We start from the raw sequence: 20,173 nt of genomic DNA on the forward strand, positions 1-20,173 counted from the left end.
GGGCCACTAAGCTCAGAGATAGAGACAATATCACTGCATCAAAGGAGCCCTTTCTGTCCTCAACTGGATTTTCTTTCCTAATTGGCCTGTTCAGAGATGTTATGACACACCTCTGGAGCAGATGGGACACAAGCCCAGTCTTCTTTCCCACTAATATTGCACCACAAGAGCCACTTTCTAGCTGTGGTCAGGGCTGAAATCTTTGACTAATTGTTACCCTCTCAACTAACACTAATTGTAATGCATCATTCGAGGGCCAGCAAACACAGCACAAACCAATTCATATCCTTCCAGGTATAGCTCAGTACAACACAAGGTGGTGCACTTACCCACTGAGCTATGCCTTCATCCTCACATGATGTACAATTTTATATTAACAGTTTCCATTAAATGGCTGTGAAAATATCTGCAGTTTCAAAATATATATGTTTATAAACAGGCTGCAGAGTTATCTTTTCAAAATGATCACAATGACATTCTACATCACAACCAGAGCCAAGTAACAAAGATTGCTCTCTGAAAGTAGCAACTTGCATTCATATGGCAGCTTTAATAGAGAAACACTTGCCAAAATGCTTCATAGAGGTATTATCAAAAGAAAATGGCCATCAAGCCATGGAGGAAATATTTAGGTGGAGATACCAAAAAGCTTAAGAGAGATAATTGTGTAGTGATTGTAACGAGGTCAGCCAAGTGGACCTCATAGAAAATGAGTTCCCTGACTGGGGCAGTTAACCTGATCCAATCAGGGAGCTCTGGCTGATAGATATAAAGAGGAGTGCTCTCTTCGACAGCACATATACTAAAATTGGAACGATACAGAGATTAGCATGGCCCCTGCGCAAGGATGACACGCAAATTCGTGAAGCATTCCATATTTAGCCCAGGTGTCTCTGGAGAGGGAGCACGCGGTGTCCACCAACACCCTTGTGCTGTTCAGGGAGAGGTGGGTGCATTATTCCCCCCTCCAACTCTATTTTGATTTAATCCCTGCCCTCCCCTTCACTGTTTGATCACACAGCATTGCCCTTTGATGTGAAGGGCACTGCCTGTCACTGGCCACTCGGGTGTTTCTTCCTGGTGGTGGAAATTGAATAAAGATTTGTACACCTTGTGTCTTTCACTGTGTCTCACACCTGCACACACACACACACATGGGTGCTGGGAAAAGAAAAGCACTACGGCAGTTAGGCGGTAGTATGGGGGTAATTAAGCAAAAAAAAACAAAAATAAGGGGAGTATTGGGGTTCTGTTCACAAAAAAAGGAGTGTCAGACATCCTGCTGCCTCTGAGAGCTAGCTCTGAGGGAGCTGGTTCAGTGTGGAGTGAAGGGAAGAACTCTGCTCTCTCAAGGGAAGAGGTGACTGATTTTTTGTTGTTGTTGGTTTCTTTGCAGTAAGGAGGAGTTTTATTTCGAAGTTCTTTTGGTTCTTTATATTGTTTACTGAGACTGTTTGTTTGTTTGTTTTCTGGCTTTTTTTTGGCTTATTGAAGCTGTGTTTAAAAAATAAATAAATAAAGAGGAGTACTCGCTTCGGCAGCACATACACTAAAATTGGAACGATATAGAGAAGATTAGCATGGCCCATGCACAAGGATGACACGCAAATTTGTGAAGTGTTCCATATTTAGCCTGGGTGTCTCTGGAGAAGGAGCACGTGGTGTTCACCAACACCCTTGAGCTGTTCAGGGAGAGGTGGGCGCCACAAGGAGTGGAGAGTATGATTTCCCCATCCGATTCTATTTTGATTTAATCCCTGCCCTCCCCCTCACTGTTTGATCACACATCATTGCCCTTTGATGTGAAGGGCAGTGCTTGTCACTGGCCACTCGGGTGTTTCCTTTCTTCCTGGTGGTGGAAACCGAATAAAGATTTGTACACCTTGTGTCTTTCTCTGGTCTCACACCTGCACACACACAACATGGGTGCTGGGGAAAAATAAGCACTACCGAAAAAAAAAACAGAAGTGTCAGGGGTTCTGTTCGCAAAAAAAAGAAATTTAAAAAAAAAAGAGGAGTGTCAGATATCCTTTTCACTCTGAGAACTGGCTCTGAGGAAGCTGGACCAGTTCAAGTACTATGCACATGTAGATAAAGGGTGACTTGGTGACAGGATACCAGTCTCTGTGGAGTTATTTCAACTGGTTTTAAAGCTGGTCTTAAAGGAGGAGAGAGGTAGAGAGGTGAAGGGTTTTATGGAAGGAATTCCAGAGTTTAACGCCCAGCAGTTGAATGCATGGTCTCCAATGGTGGAGCATGGGGAGGGTTGCACAAGAGGGCAGAGTTAGAGGAATGGCAGGTTTGGGTTACAGGTTGAATAGGCAGGAAGAGGTTAGAGAGATAGAGACGGTGAGACCATGTTGAGATTTAAAATGCTCACTGTTTAAATAGTCTTTGAGTCAAAATTGAGCAAACAAAAACAAGGATGAATAAGGGGACCTGGTTTGGTTGGGATACACGGCAAAAAAGATTTGGGTGAGTGGAGGTTTACTCAGGTGGAGCATAGAATTACATCCAGAATGTATGGATGAGAGTTTTAGTGACAAATTGGCAAGGTAGGGTTGGAAGCAGGTAGAAGTAGTTCTTTGTGATAGAGAGAATAGCGGTCAGAAATTCAGCTTTGGATTAAGTGGGACACCAACATTGTAAACAGTCTGGGTTAACCGAGACAGTGGCTAGTGTAAGGGATAGAGTTCTTGGCAGGTGTACATGGAGATTGGGGCATAGATCAAAGACACTGGCTGAAGTCAACTAAGGCTTTAGCTGGAGGAAGTTGGAACTCATGCAAGACAGGACATCAAACAGCAGTCTAAGAAAACACAGACAGTGGAGGCTCAAGCTAGGTGATGGAAAGGGAGAACTGGGTATTGTCAGCACATATAGAGTGGAATTTGACCCCATGTCTACAGATGATGTAGCCAAGGACTGAACATAGGTGAGAAAGACAGTCAAAAGCCTCTAGAGGTAATGGTGCAGCAGCTAATTGGTGGGGATCCGCTAATGCAGTATTTTTACCTCGCATGAAAAATTTAAATTCCACACTGAATAATTAAAATTATCCATGATTTTTCTAATGTTTCTTTCAAAATAAAAAAACCTTTGTTTCACAAAATAGATTGACATGATCACAACAATTTTGAGTGGCTTGGTTACACACCAGAAGCCTTTTGTGATAGTTAAATAAAATGTTCAAACTGTCATGTTTGATAGAAAGCATCCATGCTGGCCATGCTAAAAATAAAGCCCTGAAACAACTAGGTACATATCAAAGAGTTGGGCTACAAACGATTGCTGCAATGGGACCACATCCTGTCAAGAGTATGGCGTGAGCCTGTTTAACCACATCCTGCGGAAGTGAAGCAGTCTTTCTGAAAAATCAATGTTCACTTTATAAGTGGGGAAAATTTCACTTGATTTTTCCAACAATAAAAATAAAAAAGAAATACTCAATGCACATTAACTATGAACTTTGCTTGTAACTCCATTAGGCCTCCTTTTAAAATAGCTCCATTGATCCTATTTAATAAGCCCTTTACATTACTCAGAACCACTTTAAATAATTGTTCTTTCTGCCATCATTTCTGATGTTCCAGGATTTTGACCCAACAATACTGAAGAGATGGCAATATACTTCCAAGTCAGGATGGTGAGTGGCTTGGAGGGGAACTTGCAGGAAGTGGTATTCTCATGTACCTGCTGCCCTTGTCCTTCTATATGGTAGTGGGTTTAAAAGGTGTTGTCTGAGGAGTTTTGGTGAATTACTGCAGTGCATCTTGTAGATGATACACACTGCTGCTACTGAGCGTCAGTGGTGGGGGGAGTGGATGTTTGTGGATGTGGGGCCAATCAAGTGGGCTGTTTTGTCCTGGATGGTGTCAAGCTTCTTGAGTGTTGTTGGAGCTGCACCAATCCAGGCAAGTGAGGAGTATTCCATTACACTCCTAACTTGTGTCTTGTAGATGGCTTTGGGGGGTCAGGAGGTGAGTTACTCACCACAGTATCCTTCGCCTTTGACCTGTACTTGTAGCTACAGTACTTATTTGTCTTGTCCAGTTCAGTTCCTGGTCAATGGTAATCCCCAGGATGTTGACAGTGAAATGTTCAGTGATGGTAATGCCATTGAATGTCAAGGGGTAATGGTTGGATTCCATATTGTTAGAGGTGGTCATTTCTTGGGACTTGTGTGGCTTGAATATTATTTGCCACTTATCACCCCAAGCCTGGATATTGCCTGCGACTTGCTGCATTTGGACATGGATTGCTTCAGTATTTAAGGAGTTGCAAATGGTGCTAAACATTGTGCAAACATCTCACTTCTGATCTTATGATGGAAGGATGTTCACTGATGAAGCAGCTGAAGGTGGTTGGGCCTACCACACTACCCTATGGAACTCCTGCAAAGATGTCCTGGAGCTGAGATGACGGAACTCCAACAACCACAATCATCTTCCATTGGGCGAGATATGACTCTCACCAGTAGAGAGTTTGCTCCCTGATTCCCATTGATTTCAGTTTTGCTAGGGCTCTTTGATGCCACACCCAGTCAAATGTAGCATTGATGTCAAAGGCAATCATTCCATTTCACCTCTGGATTTAGCTCTCTTGTTTGAACAAAGGCTGTAATATGATCAGGAAACTGGTGGACCCCAAACTGAATATCAGTGAATACGTTATTGTTAAGCAAGTGCTTCTGGATGGCACTGTTGATGACCCCCTTCCATCACTTTGCTAATGATGATGGAGAGTAGTCTGATGGGCAATAATAGTTGGGTTGGATCAGATTTTTCTTGCATTTTGTGTGCAGGGCATACCTGGGCAACGTTCGCATTACAGGTAGATGTCAGTGTTGTAGTTGCACTGAAACATCTTGGCTTGGGGCTCAGCAAGTTCTGGAGCTCAAGTCTTCAGTCCTATTGCTGAAATGTTGCCTAGGTCCATAGCCTTTGTAGTGTTCAGTGCCTTTGTCTGTTCCTTTTTATCATATGGAGTGAATTTAATTGGTTAAAGATCAGCACCTGAGATGCTGGGAACTTCTGGAGGAGACCAAGATGGATCAACCACTCAATACTTCTGGCTGAAGATTGTGGCAAATGCTTCAACCTTAACTTTTGCAATGATGTGTGTGCCCATCTTACAAGGTCTGAAGCAAGTTGACTGAACAGAACAAGGGAGCAGACAATGGATAGAGATATATTTTCATCAACCTATTCAGAGATGTTATTACACACTGCTTGAGCAGTTGGGACTTGAACCCTGGCCTCCTGGCGTAGAGGTAGGGAGACTGCCACTGCACCACAACAGCCCTTAGATAACAGATATATTAGTTAAGGATGAATTGGGAGAGTGAGTTTTATGGAGTATGGGTAACTGAAATAAAGGTCTCAGTGAAACTGTGGACATGGACTCTACAAAAACTCTTCTTGTGTATAACAATGTACTGGGCTCCCCAGTCATTGAAGATGGGGATATTTGTGAAAGCTTCTCCTCTGGTGAATTGTTTAATTGTCTACCACCATTCACAGCTGAATGTGGCAGGACTGCAGAGCTTAAATCTGATCCATTGGTTGTGGAAATCACTTAGCTCTATCTATCACTTGTTGTTCATGCTGTATGGCATGCAAGTACTGTTGTAGCTTTACCAGCTTGACCTCTCACTTTTAGGTCATACTCCTAGCATGCCCTGCTGAACCAGTAGTGATCCCCAGACTGGATGGTAATGGCTAAGTGGGGGATATGCCAGGCTATGAGATTGCAGATTGGGTTGGAGTACAATTCTACTGCTGCTGATGGCCCACAGCATCTCATGGATCTCCAGTCTGGAGTTGCTAGACCAATTCAAGATCTATTCCATTTGGCATGGTGCCACGCAAAACAATGAAGAGTATTCTTAACGTGAACTCAGGACCTTGTCTCCACAAGGACTGTGCGGTGGTCACCCTTACCCAATACTGTCATTGGCAGATATATCTGCAGCGGGCAGATTGGTGATGATGAGGTCAAGTATGTTTTCCCCTCTTGTTGATTCCCTCACTACCTGCCACAGACCCAGTATGTCAGCTATGTCCTTGAGCAAAAGTCCAGTTCGGTCAGTTGTGCAGCTATTGAGCCACTCTTGGTGGTGGACATTTTGCTCACAGAGTACATTCTGCAAATTGCCACCCTTAGTGTTTCTTCCTGGGGTGGTGGGTCAACAGGGCTTAGCTTGCTGTTATCATTTCCAGTGAATGTCAATGCCAAGTGGCCTGTCCAGTTTCATTCCAACTAAGCACTTTTTGAATTGAGTGACTATTATAAATTAGGAAGGATGGCAATCAATTTGCTTGCAGCAAGTTCTCACAAACCTCCACGTAAGAGTTAGGTGCCTGTTGAGAGATACATATATTGGCTGAGATGTGGGAGAGCACTCATCTGCTCTTTTAAGTTTTACCATGGAATCTTCCGTGCTCACCAAAGAGGGCAGACAAACAATTTGGTCATGTAGCTCATTGCAATTTGTGACCCAGATTAGTACAAACCCACTATGGTAACTGGTAGCAGTCAAGATTCAAATCAAAGATACATCTGGTGTAAATAATTCTGTACAATGCTATACAGTAAGAGACACTCTGATTAGCATGGGCAGTGACATTATAAACATATGGCTATTGAATGATGTTTTAACACTGCCCTGATCCAATTATTTCTCCCATTATATGATATCATTTTGCAGTTTTCACATAAATAGCCAGAATCAATTCCCAAAACATGGACTGAAATTCCAAAATCCCACGTGACAAAACAAATTGAATTGTTCAGTTGCTATAAATCTGCACCCCTGGAAATGGCACTTTAAAAAATTAGTTGAAGTGAAATACATTCTTAGAAGAAAACAAAAACTCATCCTGCAGGAAATTAGACCATTAGCTGTCAAGAGACTTTTAGGAATCAACTTAGCCAGCAGCAGGAGTTTGAAAATAATGCTGAGAATTTCTCAAGTTATTTCCATTATGAACAATTTGTGAATGACATGAACTTGCACCAAGAATTATAAAGTGAACACACAAAGTTAAAGATAAATGGAAGCTGAAGCTACTTCAAGAGAAGTGAACAACCCTGGTGCCACATCCTGTGCTACCAAGTACCAGGATGTGGGTATGAGTTCATGATAGTCAATCAGGCAAGTTCTCAATCATGAGGAGGAAAACATTATTGAGACAGAATATCAATCTAAGCTATTTTAGCATGCTTTCTACTGGCAATGCACAAGTGGGACAATTCATCTGCCAATCTCCTCACCTGGGGATCAATGAACTTTCCATACATCAGAGACTGATTTGCAAGGAAGTAAAACAATACAAATCAATTGTTCAATGTGATCAGGAAATCATTCTCTGGCATTAAAGGACATTATCATTACAGAAAGACCACTGTGCTTATTCATGGGCCGGTTATCTCCCATGGTGGTGTCACTGGGTGCTTTACCAAATTGGCTTGGCATTGTCAGAGCTAACCCTGTCAATAAATGGGCCATCAATAACAGAGTGAGTGTGCACTTTAACAACCTGAAGGAGGACCATTCATTCTGAAAGCCCCCCTATGGATTTTTCATGAACATCCTGCACAGGTCATTAATATGTTATGCTTTGATTTCAACATTTCAAGACCTGGAATTCTTCAAGAAATGATGCATTTGGTAAAAGGATCCATTGGTGGAGCAGGTGCCATTTACACTCAATTATCTGAGCAATGGCGTCCTGGAGAATATTAAAATGTAACTGATGAACAATTAAGTTTGACTTATTATTGACATATGTTAAGAGATTGCCATTTTCTGTACTGCACCTTTCTATGATCAGGTGATTCCAATCCCCCAACCCAACTGGACTCTTTGAGCAATGTGACCTTAGAAAACCCTCAACTATTGAGACACACAAGCTCAAAATGTTTCCCCTTGTTCCTGTTTGAGAATGCTACAGGTTCGTGTTGACTCCACTGGCCCACCACAAACCTGCATCCTCCTTTTTTTTTAATTCATTCATGGGATGAGAGTGTCACTGGCAAGGTCAGCATTTATTTCCCATCCCCAACTGCCAAGAGGGCAGTTAAGTGTCAACCACATTGCTGTGGGCCTGGAGTCACATGTAGGCCAGACCAGGTAAGGATGGCAGTTTCCTTCCCTAAAGGGCATTAGTGAACCAGATGGATTTAGGGCCACTGCATTGGCCAATTGGTTTTAAACTCCTTTCTCTTTTTGGTGGAGGTAGCGAGAGGGCAAGAGAAGAGGGGGAGAGATGGCTGCTGAAAATGCATATGAATGCTAATTTGATGAACATGCTCCTCCATGTGACTGAGCAGGAATCCTTTAATATGCTAGATATTTTTAAAAAGACATCTTTAGTTCCTGTTTAAAAAAGTAAAAAAGGAAAACAGATTTCAGGACAACTGTGAATTAGAGTTTCCAAACCTCCAGGATTGTCTTGGAGCCTTTTAGAACAAAAAAATATTCTTCTAGACTTCGCTGTGAGTAACCCAGGAGAAAAAAAAATGTATTAGGTGTTGTAAAAGATTTGTCTCACCAATTTCTTTGTGCACTTCTGTTTATAAGTGATAAAGATGTTGGTGATGGAAAAAAGGCTACTTGACTAGGCAAGGCAGGCTGGCAGGAATGAAAGCTTCAGGAGTTGACAACATTAATATTTTGTTCAGAACAACAATTTCCTATAGTTTAAGATTAGATTCCCTACAGTGTGGAAATAGGCCCTTCGGCCCAACAAGTCCACACCGACCCTCCGAAGAGTAACCCAACCAGACCCACTTCCCTCTGACTAATGCACCTAACACTATGCGCAATTTAGAATGGCCGATTCACCTGAGCCGCGTATCTTTGGACTGTGGAAGGAAACTAGGGCACTGGAGGAAACCCATGCAGACAGGGGGAGAATGTACAAACTCCACACAGACAGTCACCCAAGACTGGAAGTGAACCTGGGTCCCTGACACGGTGAGGCAGCAGTGCTAACCACTGAGCCACCATGCCACCCTGTATACTTGCAGATACACTTTATTTTGCTCAAACAATGCACAACTTGTAGGCAGTCAATTCATGTGATATTTTGTAAATTCCACTTTGAAAATAGAACCAGTCTGACTCAAGACTGGGACACAGACAGACTCCAACCTCCAATGCACTGACTGAGCTGAGATGTCACTCCTTCTACAAAACCTTAAGTTATCTCAAGAATGTGACGCAAAAGAAACTCTGGGATTTTCACACCAATGAACCAAAATCTGCGACCCATTCCAAAAGATGAAAGACCAAACAACAATCTAGGTTTAAGCGAGTTTTGAGAAGATTTGTAGCGCAGGTGGAGGTTCTGGATGTAAGTTTGCTCACTAAGCTGGAAGGCTCACCCCCAGACACCCTGCCACCACACTAGGCAACATCATCAGTGAACCTGCAGTGAGACTCCCTGATGAGGCCTCCCAACAAGGTGACGAAATGTCCGAAAACGAACCCTCCAACTCAGCGAGCAAACCCACATTCACAATCTAGGTTTGTTCAATACATCATCCCAGTTGCATGACACTGCAATTCCCCTGCCACAAATTCTGTGTCCCACGGTCCCGCTCCACAACTACCCGAGGAAGGAGCAGCGCTCCGAAAGCTAGTGCCTCCAAACAAACCGGAACTGAGAATAAAGCAATATCCAGGCTTTTTTTTGTAATTTGAACAGCTCCAATTGGAGACGTCCCCTGAACAGAATCTTAAAATATTCAGACTAACAGGTTTTAATTTGTAAGTGAGCTTGGAAGATTTGCTAAAGTATTAATGGATCTCCTGCAGCACTGCTTATGGCGGAGTTGAAAGATCAGTTGGTTTTAGACAGAAGTATTATACCACAGAAATCTTCCTATGAGCTCCACCCAAGGAAGATCCACAACTGGCCATAAGAACACAAGAAAGCCTGGAATGAGCAATGGCCATTAATCCCTGTACAATTTAATTGATATGCACAGCCAGTTTTTTCAATACCCAGTAACATGTAAACTTTTTTGTGCAGCTGCACCTGCATAGTACTTAATACAGTACCGCTCGCATGGCACCTTCCAGGTTTCTGCCCAGTTGTGCATGCACAGAGCAGAGTGGAAACTGGGAATGGCTTTTCAGCTCATCAAGCTTGCTCTCTTTCACAGTACATGAACAATTTATTCTTTCGTAGACAGTGTTCCACTCCTTCACCTTGCTGAGGAAAAGTCCCATTAATATTCCATAATGAACCTTAATGTATAGGACCAATTTCCAGAATATTCAGCAATTCCAATTTCTTCACTCCATTAATCCCTTCATCTCTAGCCGTGAGACAGCCATTAAGTCCCATGCAGTATTCCATCATCTCAATCTACTTTTTTTAAAAAAGAAAACTGTAAAAATGGGTTAGACAGTACCTGGAGGGGTACTGTATTAAAGTAAAACCAAAGTTCAAGAGTATCATTTCAGTCTATACTTAACCCAAAAATCAGCTGTTGTAAACAATATGTTATCCAGATCTCTTTTGAAGAAGTTAATCAGTGTCCATTTGATAACTACAGTTGGGAGTGTCCTCCTCTATCATGGCAGAAAAGTTTCTTCTAATTTCTGATCTCATTTGGTACACTCAGGGCAGGCAGAAACCAATGATATGACTTGTATTTCAAGCCATTTTGTACTGAACAAATTTTGCAACATAAAACTAAATAAAATGAAGGTAATAATCACTTTTCGCAACATTCAAAATATTTACTCCTGCACACTTTAATACAGAGCCCAGTTATGGCTTGCATTTATAGTTGTGCCCTGAATTACTAGAAGGCATTAAAAACTCCAAGGAACTATGGCACTCACCTTCTGGAGACTCATCATGGACATAGGTGCCAGTCAGATATCGATGTACGAGTGCAGACTTCCCACTGCACAGACTACCAACCAATCCCTGTGAAAGAAAAATCATGAGATCACAGAGCTTATAGTTCACAATTGGTACATTCACAAGCATGCGACTAGTTTTGAGAGGACAAAACAATGTGATAAAAAACTGAAAATGCTGGAGTTCTTTTCTCTAGGAAAGGCTGAGGAGCTGACCTGATGAAGGTTTTCAAAATTACAAAAGGCTTTTGATAAGTTGGATACAGAGATGATGTTTCTGCTTGTGGAAAGAAACCAGAACTGGGGGCCACCAACTAAAAGCATTCAAGAGGGCACTGATTGATTTTTGTACAGAAACAGTGTGCAAGGGTATGGAGTAAAAGCAAGACATTGGCACTACTGGGCAGCATGGTGGCTCAGTGGTTACCACTGCTGCCTCACAGGTTCGATTCGAGCCTTGGGTGACTGTCTATGTGGAGTTTGCACATTCTCCCAGTGTCTGCGGGGGATTTCTCCAGGTGCTCCGGTTTCCTCCCACAATCCAAAGATGTGCAGGTTAGGTGAATTGGCCATACTAAATTGCCCATAGTGTTACGTGTATTGGTCATTGGGGAGGTGGGTCTGGGTGGGTTGCTCTTCGGATAGTCGGTGTGGACTGGGTGGGCCAAATGGCCTGTTTTCACACTGTAAGGAATCTAATCTAATCTAAATGGGCGGCACGGTGGCTCAGTGGTTAGCACTGCTGCCTCACAGCACCAGGGTCCCAGGTTCAATTCCAGCCTCGGGTGACTGTCTGTGTGGAGTTTGCACACTCTCCCTGTGTCTGTGTGGGTTTCCTCCGGGTGCTCTGGTTTCCTCCCACAGTCCAAAGGTGTGCAGGTCAGGTGAATTGGCCGTGCTAAATTGCCCATAGTGTTAGGTGCATTAGTCAAAGGGAAATGGGTCTGGGTGGGTTACTCTTTGAAGGGTTGGTGTGGACTGGTTGGGCCGAAGGGCCTGTTTCCACACTGTAGGGAATCTAATCTAATCTAGGTAGTGATGCTTCTTTGAAGAGCTGGTGCTTACATGAAAAGCCAACTGGCCTCCTTCTGCATTATAACGATTCTGTGAATGCAAGATAGCAAGTAATTAGCCTAACAGAGAATTCAAGAGAATTTTGTTCTACCTGGATTACTGAGTGGGCAACCACAGGAAGTGGTTAAGGTGAATAGTATCAACAGATTGGAAAGGAAAACTGGATATACATGAGGGAGAATGGAAGAGAAGATTATAGTAATGGGGTTAAATGAGGAGTTGGGATGAGGCTTGTCTTGAGAAATGGGAATGGGATGAAAATGGGATGAGAATAGCCAGGTGATTGTTCTGGACCAGTGTAGACTTGATGGGAGACAGGCCTTTTTCTGTGCTGTAGACCTCTATGATTCCATGGAGCATAAAGATTGGCCCAGACTAGTTGAGCTGAACAATCTGTTTCTATGTTGTAGACTCGATGTGATTTTATGTAATATTGGAACCTTATTTCTCTGTTCCTTTTCCAGCTTGTCCACTAAACAATTTAGACTGCTTTTCTGCCCTTTGTCCTCCCACTGCTAACTTGTTAATGATCTGCACTAGCCAGGAAGATTTAGTTGAGATCCTACATATGGACAATAAGTACTGTAATCAGAGGGGCTACAGTTCAGGTGAGACCAATTAAGGTTGCCAGTTTTGTGCCTCTTCCTCTGTCTCTTAAAATTGTACACATTATCAGTATGCACCATCTGGTGGCCTGACTGGGAACAACATAAAGCTCAGTCAGTGTGACCACCCTCTGGGATACAAGCTAAGCCACTTGAAATCAAGTTGGATGCTCTTTTTGTTGGTAGTTCTACCAGACAGCATCAGCGCTATAAGTTATAATGCTATAAAGTTACAGATCTCTTCACATATCCTCATTTAAGAACAATATGGTCAGTTGGTTGAGCCTTGGTCTCATAGCAAAAAATGCTGGTTCAAATTCTGGCAAAGTTCATTTAACCTTAGGCAGTGATATCATGTCTTAGGTCATAGGAGGAAACAGGAGTATGAAGTCTTGAATGACCAGCAAAAGAAACATGGATCAGCATCAGGCCCAAAGTAAATAATGAACAACTTCACAATCTACTTTACTGACTTGGTTGAAGGGAAGAGTATATTGTCACCAGGTTTGCTGATGATATGAAGACAGATAGGAAAGGAATCTGTAAGGAGAATTCAAAGAGTCTGCAAGGGGATATAGATAGGTTAAGTGAATGGGCAAAAATATGGCAGATAGAATATAATGTGCAAAAATGTGAGGTTGTTCACTTTCACAGGAAGAAAGCAGCACATTATTCAAATTGAGAGAGATTGCAGAATGCTGTAATATACAGGGATCTGGTAGTCCTTGCACATGAATCATAAGAAGTCAACTTTATTGGAAAGGGGATGAAACATTAAAGTATGAAATTCTTGCTACAACTGTACAGGGTGAGGGCGGGACCACACTTGGAGTACACAGTTCCTGCCACTTCACTTCAGGAGGAACATGTTTGAGTCATAGAGTCATAAAGATGCACAGCATGGAAACAGACCCTTCAGTCCAACCTGTCCATGCCGACCAGATATCCCAACCCAATCTAGTCCCCACCTGCCAGCACCCGGCCCATATCCCTCCAAACCCTTCCTATTCATATACCCATCCAAATGCTTCTTAAATGTTGCAATTGTACCAGCCTCCACCACATCCTCTGGCAGCTCATTCCATACACGTACCACCCTCTGTGTGAAAACAGTGCCCCGTATGTCTCTTTTATATCTTTCCCCTCTCACCCTAAACCTATGCCCTCTAGTTCTGGACTCCCACACCCCAGGGAGAAGACTTAGTCTATTTATCCTATCCATGCCCCTCATAATTTTGAAACCTCTAGAAGGTCACCCCTCAGCCTCTGACCCTCCAGGGAAAACAGCCTCAGCCTGTTCAGCCTCTCCCTGTAGCTCAAATCCTCCAACCTTGGCAACATCCTTGTAAATCTTTTCTGAACCCTTTCAACTTTCACAACATCTTTCCGATAGGAAGGAGACCAGAATTGCACACAATATTCCAACACTGGCCGAACCAATGTCCTGTACAGTCGCAACATGACCTCCCAACTCCTGTACTCAATACGCTGACCAATAAAGGAAAGCATACCAAACGCCTTCTTCACTATCCTATCTACCTGTGACTCTACTTTCAAGGAGCTATGAACCTGCACTCCAAGGTCTCTTTGTTCAGCAACACTCCCTAGGACCTTACCATTAAGTGTATAAGTCTTGCTAAGATTTGCTTTCCTAAAATTCAGCACCTCGCATTTATCTGAATTAAACTCCATCTGCCACTTCTCAGCCCATTGGCCCATCTGGTCAATATCCTGTTGTAATCTGAGGTAACCCTCTTCGCTGTCCACTACACCTCCAATTTTGGTGTCATCTGCAAACTTATTAACTGTACCTCTTATGCTCGCATCCAAATCATTTATGTAAATGACAAAAAGTAGAGGACCCAGCACTGATTCTTGTGGCACTCCACTGGTCACAGGCCTCCAGTCTGAAAAACAACCCTCCACCACCACTCTCTGTCTTTTACCTTTGAGCCAGTTCTGTATCCAAATGGCAAGTTCTCCCTGTATTCCATGAGATCTAACCTTGCTAACCAATCTCCAATGGGGAACCTTGTCGAACGCCTTACTGAAGTCCATATAGATCACATCTACCGCTCTGCCCTCATCAATCCTCTTTGTTACTTCCTCAAAGAACTCAATCAAGTTTGTGAGACATGATCTCCTGTGCACAAAGCCATGTTGACTATTCCTAATCAGTCCTTGCCTTTCCAAATACATGTACATCCTGTCCCTCAGGATTCCTTCCAACAACTTGCCCACCACCGACGTAAGGCTCATTGGTCTATAGTTCCCTGGCTTCTTAAACAGTGGCACCACATTAGCCAACCTCCAGTCTTCTGGCACCTCACCTGGGAGTATCGATAATACAAATATCTCAGCAAATGGCCCAGCAATCACTTCGCTAGCTTCCCACAGAGTTCTAGGGTACACCTGATCAGGTCCTGGGGATTTATCCACCTTCACCCGTTTCAAGACATCCAGCACTTCCTCCTTTGTAATATGGACATTTTGCAAGATGTGACCATCTATTTCCCTACAGTCTATATCTTCCATATCCTTTTCCACAGTAAATCCTGATGCAAAATACTCATTTAGTATCTGCCCCATCTCCTGTGGCTCCACACAAAGGCTGCCTTACTGATCTTTGAGGGGGACCTATTCTCTCCCTTGTTACCCTTTTGTCCTTAATGTATTTGTAAAAACTCTTTGGATTCTCCTTAATTCTATTTGCCAAAGCTATCTCATGTCCCCTTTTTGCCCTCCTGATTTCCCTCTAAACAGTTCAGAGAATATTCACTTGGCTTATTGCAGAGATGAAAGAGTTTCTCTTATGAAGAAAGGTTGAGCAGGTTGGGCCTATACTTATTGGAGTTTAAAAAAAATGAGAGACGATCTTATTGAAAACATACAAGCTTCTTGGGGGGCTTGACAGGACAGATGCTGAGATAATGTTTCTGTTTTGGGGAGAGTCGAGAACTAGGAGCAGAGTTTCAAAATAACAGGTCTCCCATTCAAGACAGAGTTGAGAAGAGAGTTCTTCTTTCAAAGAGTCATTAAGCTTTGGAATTCTCTTTCACAGAGAGCAGTGAATGTTGGGCCATTGAGTAATTCTCCTGACAGCATGTGGACCAGCAGCCTTTTAGGTTATTAGGAGCCTAACTGAGGCACCAGATACAAACACTTTTCAAAAGTTGAGGGATTCAGTTAAGGAATACTACAACCCCAAGCCTCCTCTAATTCTGAGATGCCATTGTTTTTACTCATCAATTTGAGAACTAGGGGAAAATCGGCAAGTGGAGCATATGAATTACAGGGTATTCCAATGGAAGTGGACACCCTTGCCAGGCTGACTGAGCTTGGAGGACACCACTTGAGAGAAGACAACTGTATAGCCTCACTCAGGACAATTCCAGAACAGAGGTACTCTAGGTCAGCCAACAACAAAACCCCAAATCAAAGCCAAGCCTCAGCCAAACTGTTAACCTTTTCTTCAGGATATGGACCTGCAAGCCACTGTAGTTGCTGCCGGTATGCATTCTCAAGACCGCAAAACAGGCCCACTTGACCTAAACTGAGCAAGGGAACTCATAGGTCGGTATCCAGGCAAGTGCACACCCTGGAAATCCCACTTACATCTGGTTTGGAACAGTTAAATTGCTTAGCAACATCCCAATCAGAACCAATAAAAACAAACATCTGGTTAAATGGTCACATGGTCCTAATAGAGGTCAGTACAGGCATGGCCGTTTCAGCGATCACAGAACAAATCTTTAACAAAATTTGTTCTGGACTCTAACTCTTACGTTTATGCAAGGCCTCAGCTAGACTGAGAATCTACATTGGGGAACCTTTACAAAGGAAGGGTACAACTTCAGTTCTGGTCCTTTCTGAGAACAGCTGGTTCAGTTACCACTGGTTGCCGTAAATGTTTGGGCCCAAGCTTAATGGGGCGAAATTGGTTGAGAAAGATTCACCTTGATTGGCTGAACATTTTTTGATTAGAGAATGGCTGCCTGCGTGAAGTCATAATTACATACCTGGAGGTTTTTCAGGAAAGTCTAGGGGCTATCAAAGGAGTGAAGGCACCTGGCATGTTGACCAGGGCTTGAAACTGCATCAGGAACACCACTGCTGGACAAAAGACTCCACTAAGCGAGAGAGACACTTTACTTCAGGGAATGAAGTTTGGTGGAGGAATCACAGAAATGGCCCTGCATGGGTAAGGGGCATAGTCAATGCGAGGTCAAGGTCCAGTGACACACGAAGTTCAGGTAGGGTCGACAGTCCTGAACAAGCATGAAAGCTGAAAACTTGGAAACAGGGCAGGAGCAAAATGTGCCCGACTTCTCAAAATAGTCAGAAAGGCTGGTGAATCCCCTGGGTTCTCCCTCTGCATCAAGTGTTCAAGAGACCTCAGAATCTGAAACGGACATGGCGGATGTTGCCACCTCAATGCCTTTGTCACCTGAAGAGGATAATGAGTTTCTTCCAAGATGCTCCAGGCATAAGAGGACAGCGTTACACGCTGTCCGTATCTACAGCAGAGTTGGAGGAACCTGACCCATTGCTAAAATGCCTCAGGAGGAGCTACAAGAAGAAGAATCAGCCTCTGTCCTCAGACTCAGAGGGGGAGTTGGAGTGCTTGTAACAAAGTCAGCCAGGTGGACGTCATAAACTATGAGTTTCCTGATTGAACCAGAAATAGCCCAAAATTGGAAATGCCTGGCTGACAGATAAGAACAGGACTGCATGCGCCTCTTCCGTGGTTATGTTCAAGCCCAAGCGTCCGGGAGAGAAAGCATGTGGTCTCCACCTATGCTCTCGATGCCTTTAGGGACAGAGGGGCACCGTGGGCACCGGAGTTCTTTACTTCCCCTCGAACTCCATTTTGATTTAATTCCTACCTCCTCCCTTTACTTTTTCCCATAGGCATTGCCCTTGTCAGGCTTTGCTTGTTAATAGTTCACTGGCCACATGGTGTTTTTCCTGGTGGTGGATATATTGGATAAAGTTCAAACGTAATGGTGTTTTCTTTTCAAAACAAAACTTGTCAGACATTCTCATATATTGACAGCTGGATCAGTGTTCAGGACTGTCCACAGGTAAATAAAGGGTGCCTTGGTGATAGGATACCGGCCTCTGTGGAGTTATTTCGCCCACTTTTAGAGACTATCCTTTGGACCAATTGGCTCATATTGACCATCAAAAATGATCTGTCCATCATCAGGCAAACTGTCAATTACAGCAAAAACAGAAATTGCTGGAGAAACTCAGCAGGTCTGGCAGCATCTGCAGAGAGAAAGCAGAGTTAATGTTTCGAGTCCAGTGGCCAAAGTGTTAATGGTTTAGATGGAGAGGAATTTGTTAAGTGTGTACCAGACAATTTTATGATTTAGTATGAGGATGTACCGACTAGAGAAAATGCAAAACTTGACCTACTCTTGGGAAATAAGGCAGGGCAGGTGGGGGAGGTGTCAGTGGGGGAGCACTTTGGGGCCAGTGACCATAACTCTATTAGTTTTAAAATAGTCATGGAAAAGGATAGACCAGATCAAAACTTTAAAGTTCTAAGTTGGAGGAAGGCTAATTTTGAAGGTATTAGGCAAGAACTTTCAATAGTTCATGGGGGCAGATGTTCACAGATAAAGGGATGGCTGGAAAATGGGAAGCCTTCAAAAATGATATAACTAGAGTCCAGAGACAGTATATTCCTGTTAGGGTGAAAGGAAAGGCTGGTAGGTAGAGGGAATACTGGATGACTATAGAAATTGAGGTTTTGGTTAAGAAAAAGAAGGAAGCATATGTCAGGTATAGACAGGAGAGATTGAGTGAATCCTTAGAAGAGTATAAAGGCAGTAGGAGTATACTTAAGAGGGAAATCAGGAGGGCAAAAAGAGGATATGAGATAGCTTTGGAAAATAGGATTAAGGAGAATCCAAAGGGATTTTATATATACATTAAGGACAAAAGGGTAACTAGGGAGAGAATAGGGCCCCTCAGAGATCAGCAAGGCAGCCTGTGTGTAGAACTGCAGAGATGAGGGAGATACTAACCACATATTTTGCAAGTGTTTACTGTGGAAAAGGGCATGGAAGATACAGAATGTGGGGAAATAGATGGTGACATCTTGAAAAATGTCCATATTACAGAGGAGGAGGTGCTGGATATCTTAAAATGCATAAAAGTGGATAAATCCCCAGGATCTGATCAGGTGTACCCTAGAACCCTGTGGTAAGCTAGGGAAGATTGCTGGGCCCCTTGCTGAGATATTTGTATCATCGATACTCACGGGTGAGGTGCTGGAAGACTGGAGGTTGGCTAATGTGGGACCACTTTTTAAGAAAGGTGGTAAGGAAAAGCCAGGGAACTATAGACCAGTGAACCTGACATCGATGGTGAGCAAGTTGTTGGAAGGAATCTTGAGGGATAGGATGTACATGTATTTAGAAAGGCAAGGGCTGATTAGGGATAGTCAGCATGGCTTTGTGCATGGGAAATCATGTCTCACAAGTTTGATTGAGTTTTTTGAAGAAGTAATAAGAGGACTGATGAGGGCAGAGCAGTAGACAAGATCTATGTGGACTTCAGTAAGGCGTTTAACAAGGTTCCTCGTGGGAGACTGGTTAGCAAGGTTTGATATCATGGAATACAGGGAGAACTAGCCATTTGGATACAGAACTGGCTTGAAGGTAGAAGACAGAGAGTGGTGGCGGAGGGTTGTTTTTCACAGTGGAAGCCTGTGACCAGTGGTGTGCCACAAGAATCAGTGCTGGGTCCACTGCTTTTCGTTATTTGGCTGTGAACATAGGAGGTATAGTTAATAAGTTTGCAGGTGACACCAAGATTGGAGGTGTAGTGGACAGCGAAGAAGATTACTTCAGAGTGCAATGGGATCTTGATCAGATGGGCCAAGGCTGAGGAGTGGCAAATGGAGTTTAATTTAGATAAATGCAAGGTGTTACATTTTGGAAAAGCAAACCAGAGCAGGACTTATAGACTTAATGGTAAGGTCCTGGGGAGTGTTGCTGAACACAGCAGGCTTTGGAGTGCAGGTTCATAGTTCCTTGAAAGTAGAGTCGCAGGTAGATAAGATAGTGAAGGAGGCGTTTGGTATAATTTCCTTTATTGGTCGGAGTATTGAGTATAAGTGTTGGGAGGTCATATTACGCTTGTACAGGACATTGGTTAGGCCACTGTTGGCATATTGCATGCAATTCTAGTCTCCTTCCTATCGGAAGGATGTTGGGAAACTTGAATGGGTTCAGAAAAGATTTACAAGGATGTTGCCAGGGTTGGAGGGTTTGAGCTATAGGGAGAGGCTGAATAGGCTGGGGCTGTTTTCCCTGCAGTGTCAGAGGCTGAGGGGATAGAGGTTTATAAAATCATGAGGGGCATGTATAGGATAAATAGACAAGATCTTTTTCCTGAGGTGGGGGAGTCCAAACTAGAGGTCATAGGTTTAGGGTGAGAGGGGAAAGATATAAAAGGGATCTAAGGGGCAACTTTTTCACGCAGAGGGTGGCGCATGTATGAAGTGGGCTGCCAGAGGAAGTGCTGGAGGCTGGTACAATTACAACATTTAAAAGGCATGTGGATGTGTACAAAGGAACCTTGATTATCCAAAGGACAC

The 20,173-nt window shown here is 43.3% G+C and overlaps 1 protein-coding gene and 2 non-coding genes across 6 annotated transcripts in view; 2 read left to right on the forward strand and 1 right to left on the reverse strand.

Moving 5' to 3' along the window:
- Positions 1-20,173, reverse strand: part of LOC140471163 (arf-GAP with GTPase, ANK repeat and PH domain-containing protein 1-like) — a 195,799-nt gene that overhangs the window by 75,942 nt on the left and 99,684 nt on the right. For all 4 annotated transcript variants that reach the window (XM_072567044.1, XM_072567043.1, XM_072567042.1 and 1 more), the window contains exon 3: positions 10,862-10,949. In XM_072567044.1, coding sequence (XP_072423145.1) covers positions 10,862-10,949 — 88 coding nt within the window. The remainder of the gene's footprint in view (positions 1-10,861; positions 10,950-20,173) is intronic.
- Positions 779-882, forward strand: LOC140471371 (U6 spliceosomal RNA). The gene has a single exon (XR_011956987.1). It is a non-coding gene; the product is annotated as a U6 spliceosomal RNA (small nuclear RNA).
- On the forward strand, positions 1,526-1,632 carry LOC140471370 (U6 spliceosomal RNA). The gene has a single exon (XR_011956986.1). It is a non-coding gene; the product is annotated as a U6 spliceosomal RNA (small nuclear RNA).

Source organism: Chiloscyllium punctatum, chromosome X (assembly GCF_047496795.1).
Source record: "Chiloscyllium punctatum isolate Juve2018m chromosome X, sChiPun1.3, whole genome shotgun sequence".
Classification (NCBI taxonomy): Eukaryota; Metazoa; Chordata; class Chondrichthyes; order Orectolobiformes; family Hemiscylliidae; genus Chiloscyllium; species Chiloscyllium punctatum.